The 8,800-nt window shown below is 40.0% G+C and overlaps 2 protein-coding genes across 2 annotated transcripts; one reads left to right on the forward strand and one right to left on the reverse strand.

Moving 5' to 3' along the window:
* Positions 1-2,237: 2,237 nt before the first annotated feature.
* On the forward strand, positions 2,238-5,462 carry LOC141628278 (uncharacterized). Its single transcript, XM_074441440.1, has 3 exons — positions 2,238-2,380; positions 3,498-4,523; positions 5,181-5,462. The coding sequence occupies exons 2-3, from the start codon at positions 3,498-3,500 to the stop codon at positions 5,460-5,462; spliced, it is 1,308 nt and encodes a 435-aa protein (XP_074297541.1). The 5' UTR covers positions 2,238-2,380.
* Positions 5,463-5,605: 143 nt separating this feature from the next.
* Positions 5,606-8,527, reverse strand: LOC141628279 (uncharacterized). Its single transcript, XM_074441441.1, has 5 exons — positions 8,480-8,527; positions 7,586-7,889; positions 6,735-7,526; positions 5,780-6,024; positions 5,606-5,611 (listed from the first exon to the last, which is right to left on the reverse strand). Exons 1-5 carry the CDS (start codon positions 8,525-8,527, stop codon positions 5,606-5,608), a joined length of 1,395 nt encoding a protein of 464 aa, XP_074297542.1.
* Positions 8,528-8,800: the final 273 nt, after the last annotated feature.

Genomic DNA, 8,800 nt, shown 5'->3' on the forward strand with positions numbered 1-8,800 from the left:
ATAGAGGTCCGACTTTGTTGCCATTTCTTCTACTCGTCCCTTTCCCAAATCTTTGAAATACGGAGTAATATTCAAGATAGCGGGACTACCATTGACATGTGGTGTCCCTAAGTAATAAGAGTGTATTTGCAATCTTGCATAATGCTGAGAACTATTTTAGTCATGAATTCAAACTAATTATTGTAAATGAGTTTATGTAGGAACAGATAGTAAAACCGTTGTTTTGGCTAGATACAGCCTGTAAAGCCGTTGTGTTAAGCAACAACTTTACTTTTGACTGAAATCAAAAAATTAAAAAAAAATTAAAAAATAAAATAAGAAGCCTCCTTCACCTGAGATAACACAACTCTGGATCATTGAGGTGCAAAACTTGTTTTTGAACCAGCAACTTTAAGCAGAACTATTGTGATCTTAGTTAGACCGAAGTTCTTCAGGCCCTGGAAGACTGACTTAGTGATGAGAGGAGGTTATTTTTAGTGTTGCATCAAGAGTCCAAGTCCAAAGCATTGATGCATGCATAACTATAGTTTGCCATTCTCCTCAAAAGAAAAACTGTTGTTTGTCAATTGTCATGCGCTAGTGTAGGCTTTTATTTGCCCAAATCATCTTAGCTGTAGTTCTTTCCTCAATCATTAGTATTCAGTTTCGGAGGTGATGAAAACAAGTACTCAGCTTGTTAACAACGTTTGAACAGTTCTATCTAAGAAACGAAGTTTTTGCTTAAATGGGGTTGAAACCCAAACTATTTAACAAAATGGTGTCGGTTTCAAACTATTTACCAAAAATGGGTCCACGTCATCATTTTCGAATTTTTTTTTATTTTTTTAAGAAAAAATTAGACAGTATTTGTCAGGAATGACAAATGATAACTCTTCTTGCCATATTGAGGTGTTTGACAAGCTACTTTCGTCCTCGCCGTTCTCCTTGTTCCGACCACCAAATGACGAACTACCACCACCATTCTCTTCTTCTCACTTCCCTTACTGTACTCACATCTTTGTTTGAGTTATCAGCCCAATAATTTGTGCTAAAAACAACCCACAATATCACCGTCCACTAACGATTTTGGTTTCGCGACAATCGATTCTATTTTCCAAAACAATCATACGTCAAAATCTATACAGCGACAACTGCATTAGCAATTGTCTCAAGCTTCATGCTAAAGTTAGATGAGGCGACGAGGTGCTGTAACAGGTCTAATATGAACGAGGTTTGAACATTGCTATAAAATGACTATGATTGGTCCTGAAGCTGCTGTCAGGGTCTAAATTTGATCAATATAACCTCAAATTGCAATAAATGCAGTTGCAGTGATCTTTGGATATTAACAAAAGCGTTTTCGCGTCGTGGCTATTTTTCCAGTAAACATCTATTTTTTTGATGTTACATCTTATATGCTGGTATTAGCAAGTTATATCAAGAGAGTTCGTTTAAAGCATTCCGGATCATCATCACCAATGGCCTCAATTACATAAAAAAGGAGTTCATACGATACAAATAAGCATTAAGACAATATGAATCGATTGTCGCAAAACCGAAATCGTTAGTGGATGGTGATATTGTGGGTTGTTTTTAGCACAAATTATTGGGCTGATAACTCAAACAAAGATGTGCCTACGATAAGGGAAGGGGGGAGAAGAGAATGGTGGTGGTAGTTCGTCATTTGGTGGTCGGAACAAGGAGAACGGCAAGGACGAAAGTAGCTTGTCAAGCACCTCAATTAGGCAAGCAAGTTGTCGCTGTCCTGGACAGCGACTTGTTTAATTTTTCAGAAAAAAAATAAGAGAAATTTGGGAATGATAACGTTGACCCATTTTTGGTAAATAGTTTGAAACCGACACTATTTTGTTAAATAGTTTTTGGGTTTTAACCTCATTTAAGCATAAACTTCCTAAGAAACTCTGTTATATCTACCTAGAAGTTCTTTTTAACACGTTTCTATTTGGTGAATACTCAATTTTTCTTAATCTTCGTCAATCTATTGCTATGGATGACCTCAATTTGGTTTACCTTAATATGGTTGGTAATCAAATTGGTAGCTTCATCACTGAACTCTAGAACTTCAACTATTCCGTTTTACCTCTATTTTTTTTTAAAATTCGCTGTTTTTTTTCCGGGTTGTAAAACGTCGCCGACGTTTTATAACGAATCGTCGACGGTTTTTAAAAAAAAGACGCCCCTACCCTTACTCTCTCTCTCTTTCAATACTCCAATTCTCTCAATCACTCTCTAACTCTCCCGTCTTTCACTCTCCCATACAACCCCGCCATTGCATCACCACCCCGCAACCACCACAACACCTCCACCACCACCGCAGCAACACCACAGACGACGGCAGCACCTCCACCAACCACCGCAGCACCTCCCTCGATTCAATCAAGTAAGTCGTTTTTTTTTTTTAAATTAGTTTAGATTTAGTTGTATAATTTGATTATAATTAGGCTAATAATGTATGTTATTGTTGATTTGAATGAATTCTCGTTTCAATCTCCTTATTCTTGTTCATTCTCGTTTCAATTTCCTTATTCTCGTTTCAATTCCATGCTTATTATTGCCGGATTTGTTCTTGTTCTTGTTGTTGTTGTTGTTGTTGTTGTTGTTGTTGTTTGTTGTCCATTTGCAACCGGGTATTTGTTGGGTAACAATGGGGTTTGTCAAGACAGAGGACGGGAGTATGATAGGCAGGGATTTGTTGGTGATGCAATGGAGTAGGGACGTAGAATTTCACCGTCCATGATTGGTGAGGACGTTGCAATTCAACGTCCATGATTGGTGAGGACGTTGAATTTCACCGTCTTCATTGGCCAAGGACGTAGAAATTTCACGTCTGTCCATGAAGGGACGTAGAAACCACCCGTCCAACAAGGCCATGGACGTTGAGTTTTAACGTCCTTCATGGTGATGGACGTTGAAATTCAATGTCCTAGCCATGGTCGGACTTTGAATTTCAATGTCCATCCATGGTTAAGACCTTTTTTTTTTCGTTTAAACCGTATATTTTCAATTTTAATGTGCAATTTTTATTTTTCTTGTTTTATTAGTTGTGTATTTTATTTATAATGGTTAAATTTATATTTAATTTTTATTAGAAGTTGTTAGTTTTGTGTTATTTTGAATTTATTTGTATTTAAAGTAATTTTAATGTGTAATTTATATTTTTTTAAATTAAAAGTTGTTAATTTTGTATTTAAATATCTAATTTGTATTTATTTTGTATTTTTTTTGTATTAAAAGTTGTTAATTTTATATTTTAATGTGTAATTTATATTTTTTTAAATTAAAAGTTGTTAATTTTGTATTTAAATGTGTAATTTGTATTTAATTTGTATTTTTTTTGTATTTTTTTTGTATTACAAGTTGTTAATTTTGTATTTAAATGTGTAATTTGTATTTAATTTGTATTTAATTTGTATTTAATTTGTATTTATTTTGTATTTATTTTGTATTAAAACTTGTTTTTATTTTATTTAACTAACTTTTTAATCTCCTAAATGCAGATGTCGAACAGCGAAGATTACATTATGACTTCACTAGGTCGTACGAAAGATCGAAGAGTAACGAGCTCTAAGCGGCGTATCCCTTTACCGTTACCTCCTCGTCGTGGTCGGGGTAGGGGCAGGGGTAAGGGCATCGAAATACGCCCTTCTGTTGACCCTACTCCCGACGCTACTCCCGAGCCCGTTATGACCGAGATGGATTTTCCGAGTGCGTTTTATAGGCAGCCATTAGGCGATTCTGATGTTGAGGAGGAAGAGCATTTTGACCATGTGGTTGAGCAAGATGATGATGAGGAGGAGGAGGAAGAGGAGGAGGAAGAGGAGGACGATGACTCTCGTTTTCTTGACGAGGAGGCCGCCGGACTACCACCTAAGAAGGTGGTACGGGATGGTAGAGGTCGATATGTGCCGCTTGGTGACGGTTCATCTAGTAGCACGGGGAGGAAGAAGACAAAGACTCAGGATAATTCTTGGCGTCTTACGGGTCCGGTTGAGGGTGGTCCGAGTGTCCTTAGCGTCCTACGTAGCTTTGGTGGCCACGTAGCTTATGGTAGTTGGACCGGTCAGGGAATGAGATCGTGGATCACGTGTTACGAGAGACCGGGTGCTTTAGAGAAGTTAAGTAAGATAAAGGTCCGTGACGGTGTTATGGAGAGAGTTAGTAGGAGTGGCCTTGGTCATTTGAGGCATTCTTTGATGACCGGTTTGGACGAGAACCTCATTAGCGCTTTTGTAGAGAGGTGGCAGCCCGACACCAACACTTTTCATATGCCGTTTGGTGAGATTACTATCTTGTTGCATGATGTTGAGAAGATCCTTGGGATACGGGTGGATGGCATGAGGGTTATGGAGGACGGTACTACGAGGGAGGAGATCGGTTTGAAGGGGAAGGTGGCCACTTTATTTGGATTGCCTCTGAAAGAGGTGAAACCACCGTTGTACAAGGGTGGTGGACTGACGGTTAAGAAGTTGATAGAGCTTGCGGAGACGGGTAACTTGCATGACTCGCCGAGGGCTTACATGATGGTATTGGTAGGATGAGACTTTGTTTACGGACAAGTCTAGTGATAGGGTTATTGCCCGTATGTTGCCGTTGTTTGATCAGTTGAGTGATATCGGCACGTATGCTTGGGGGGCCGCGACATTGGCCTACTTGTATCGACAGTTGGGGATGGCTTCGCGTAGGGAGGGTCAGGGTGTTAGCGGTTGTCTACCGTTGCTTGGGCTTGGATATATGAGTACTTTCCCATGTTCCGACCACACTCCGGATATTATGTCGAGGGGAGACCACTTGTCGAGGCTTGGTCACGGCTTCCTAGGTTTAGGGGAGATGTTCGGTTGTTAGAGGAGCACGGGCGAGAGGTTGGACGGGCTTAGGGCGGAGCGGTGACGTGGCTCCCTTATGGCGTTAGTCCTCACGGGACTTGCGGTATTTCTCTCTACTCGGGGTTGATTAGGTTTTTGGATATAGTAGAGCCGTACCCGGCTGATAGGTGTCTCCGTCAAGACGGGTATGTTCAGTTATCCGAACTCTATGCGGTTCCCGATGTTGACCATCGTCCCGGCTAAGCCGCCTTGGGCTATAGGTTGTCTTATGGTGATTCTCCTGATTTGGAGTGGGGTTTGAGTGATGTCGAGATAGTTTTGAGAGAGCGGTTTGACCGGGCTTTGATGCCTTTTCAGTGTGATACGCGATACATGTCTTGGTATAGGAAGATTTCTCACCCGCACTTCTACCCCCCTGCACGCCGTACTCCGTTTCGCTCTCTTCCTATGAGCGAGGAGCCCGAGGTATCCCGAGCTCTTAGTCGTCATTTCTCACAGATTTATAGACAGCCTACCAAGGACAGGAAGTGGCAATATGCGCGGAGATTGGTGGAGAAGATGGACCCGTTCTTCAGAGCCGAGGACCATGCCGAGGATGATGCTGGGGATGATGATGATGATGATGAGCTGACCCCGTAGTGTAGATTTTTATTTTTATGTACGGATATTTTTATTTGTGTTGCGTATGGATATTTTTATTCTCTTTCGTTATGTATGAATATTTTCATTGTGTGAACATTTTTAGTGTTTTTATTGTTATGCATTGAAATGAACGAAAGTACTTAAAACTTAATTAAAATACAATTTAACAGACATGACACAACACTTAATAAGATAAAACATAATTAAAACCCCAAACCCTAAACCCTAAACCCCAAACCCTAAACCCTAAAACCCAAACCCTAAACCCAAACCCCAAACCCCAAACCCCAAACCCTAAACCCTAAAACCCAAACCCTACCAGCACATAAGTCTGATAGTCTTGGGTAATCGATCACGGTGAGGATACGCTCAAAATATGTAAAGACATCGCTTCTTAACCTGCGAAACTCCCACATCTTCTCGGTTAATACTTCATCAGAGACAACCTCATCTCTAACTGCTGGAGTTAGCACATCTTCTCGGTTTCCTTGTAAAATTATACAAAGGCTACCAATGGGAGGCTCTTCAAGCATGTGCCATACAGTGGCACTAGGAACCACTGATTCAAGACGCTCAATTAGAATTGGTAAATTTTGAACAATTAGATCGATTCTTATTTGATAAACTCTGGTTTTTTGAGCATTTGTGATTGTAGTGGCACATAGAATGGCCTATTTATAAGCTATTAATTGTAACGGCTATTTTTTTTATTGTAACGGTAATATTTGAATTATAACGGTAATTTTGAATTATAACGGTAATTTTGAATTATAACGGTAATTTTGAATTATAACGGTTATTTTGAATTGTAACGGACATTTTTGAATTATAACGGTTATAGGCTCTTCTAACGGTTATTTTGAATTCGATAATTTCATAATTAGTAATATGATTGTTATAACAAAAAGTAGTATTTTAAATTATTACATAATCAAACTTTAAATGCATTATCAAAGTTTAATTTCCTTGCAGTTTCTTAAATCGGTTGGTGTGGAACGCCGTCTTACGCCATAAACTTTAGGTGTAGTTCCCATCAACGTATGCCATTTCTCGATGTTTGTCTCGTACAAATCAGCATATGGTGCAACCAAAGGGTCTCTTGACCCTAGCAGAAAAAGGATCGATTGGGGGCATCGGTGCATCATCTCGGTACTCGACAATGCAATCTCATCCAATGGAGATGGTAATTAACGATCCACAAAACACCATATGGCCTCGTCACATGGGCTGTGGGCCTTAGGGGTAAGTATGTGCAACAATGCCAAGTACGAGATGAGGTTGTTTCATCTTTGGCGATGACACAAATAGTCCGATTAAACAATGATGCAAAGACAAACAAATACTCCCCGTACATCCAATGGTTAGGCCCACATCCTCCACTGCTAGTGAACTCCATCCGTCTCAATGCCTCCTCGTATCTGGTAAGACCCGTAGTCAACACAACACTATGAGCAAAAAAATCCTTGTACAACTCGTATGCCTTAATCTCCCGAATACCCAACTCTCTCATGACTAAATAGTCACTTTCCCGACCCGCGACATGCGAGACCACCCGATAACCACAATGACCATCATTACCGACATCTACCCAACCATCAAAGAAATCCCGTACTTCTTCAGGGACCGCATACTTTTTATTCCAAGTTGACAAAAATCCCTTAGTGTAGCCGGACTCCAACGGTGCACCAACCGGTCCTTGATCAAAATCACCCACCGTATGTTGAACAGATGTCGTCGCAGGAGTAGAAACTTTCGCAGCCTTCTTCCTTGCATGCTCAAATCCCGACTTAGAAGCAACGGCTACATCCAACATTTGTCGAGCGGTATTGCGTGTTCCTCTAACTTCACGCCGAAACTTGTTAACCGCACTATAAATTTGGGTGCTTGTAGGTTGGGGTTTATCGGGAGTTCTTTGATGAAGACCATTTTTAATATCTTTCGGGGGAATCGACGCCCGGACTTGTTGCCTCACGAACTCTTTCTCTTCGGCATTCAAACCAGCAAAATGCCTATGACCGTCTTTGTACTTTGTTACTTCGTGGTTGTGATATCCACCTTTCTCTGAGGTCAAAATGTTCCAAACAATCAACTCCTTTCCATTTATATCATTAGCCAGTTACGAGAAGCTCGAACCCGAAACAAACACTCACACTTAGGTGTCCCTTTCTTCTTAGGCTTCTCGGGAATATCGGGATCGATCTTCTTTCTAGTTCGGCCGTACCTTGAACAACGAAAGTAAGAGCCTAGCAACTCGGGTTGTTTACGATTTTTGGCCCCATTTGATGCTTTTATTAAGGCAAACCCGTTATCAAAAGCTATTTTTTGAGCCCACTCAAACGCCTCATCCCGACTCGCAAAACATGTAACCGTCTCAAATAGGCGGTTGTAATTAACATCGTTTCCACCAAATTCCTCAAATGAATCCTGTTAAAACACAAAATTAATAATTATTACATGCTAAAATATGATAAAATTACTAAACTTACGAAAAAAAGTAAAAAAAACGAAGAAAAAACAATTTCATAGTCTGAACCAGGAGCGGACTTTGAAACTCAAAGTCCCTCACCATGGCAGACGTGAATAGTACACGTCCCACCCATGCATGGACGTGAATAGTACACGTCCAAACCATGCATGGACTTTGAGTTTCAAAGTCTGTCCATGGTAGGACGTTGATATTCAAAGTCCCTGTCCATGACGGACTTTGAATGTCCCTTCCCTGTCCATGAGGGACATTGAGTTCTCACGTCCCAGTCCATGGGGGACGTTGAATGTACACGTCCCTCTCCATGAGGGACTTTGATTTTCTACGTCCTAATTGACGGGTTTGGGCGTGTTTGTTACATTCATCTTAGTTCTAAGACGACTTTGGGCGTGTAATTGTTTGTTACATTCATACTCGTTGTTTGACATTCATACTAAATCGACATGTAATTCAATTATATCAACTTAAAATCTAATTCAATTATCATACTAAATCGATTGAAATGAAAATAGATTGTGTAATTACGTACCTCAGATTCGTTGTTAGCATTTGAAGTGGATTGCTCGTTGTTTGACATTGAATCGTTGTGTTGTTTTGTTGATGTCGATTTTTCGTTTTGTTGTTTGTTGAACTCGAGTTACAACATCGTTTTTTTTTTTTTTTTTTTTTTTTTTGGCTTGGGAGAGAATTGGGTAGAGAGAGGAAGAGGAAGGGTAGGATGCGTCTTTTTTATGAAATGCGTCGACGATTTGTTATAAAACGTCGACGACGTTTTACAGCCCTCTTTTTTTTCCTAAGTTTATGGTTTTATGCGCATTAATAACAAATTTATATTTGAGGATGTTCACTG

This window comes from Silene latifolia, chromosome Y, assembly GCF_048544455.1.
Source record: "Silene latifolia isolate original U9 population chromosome Y, ASM4854445v1, whole genome shotgun sequence".
NCBI lineage: Eukaryota > Viridiplantae > Streptophyta > Magnoliopsida > Caryophyllales > Caryophyllaceae > Silene > Silene latifolia.

What these genes read in the sequence shown, in the direction of transcription:
- LOC141628278 (XM_074441440.1), top strand. Translation starts at nt 3,498, where the DNA reads ATGTCGAACAGCGAAGATTACATTATGACTTCACTAGGTCGTACGAAA. An exon ending in CGCCGAGGGCTTACATGATG is followed by an intron (nt 4,524 to 5,180) that starts GTATTGGTAGGA and finishes ATGCCTTTTCAG; the next exon opens with TGTGATACGCGATACATGTC.
- LOC141628279 (XM_074441441.1), bottom strand. Translation starts at nt 8,527, where the DNA reads ATGTCAAACAACGAGCAATCCACTTCAAATGCTAACAACGAATCTGAG. An exon ending in ATGCTAACAACGAATCTGAG is followed by an intron (nt 7,890 to 8,479) that starts GTACGTAATTAC and finishes GTGTTTTAACAG; the next exon opens with GATTCATTTGAGGAATTTGG. An exon ending in GTTTCGGGTTCGAGCTTCTC is followed by an intron (nt 7,527 to 7,585) that starts GTAACTGGCTAA and finishes TTTTGACCTCAG; the next exon opens with AGAAAGGTGGATATCACAAC.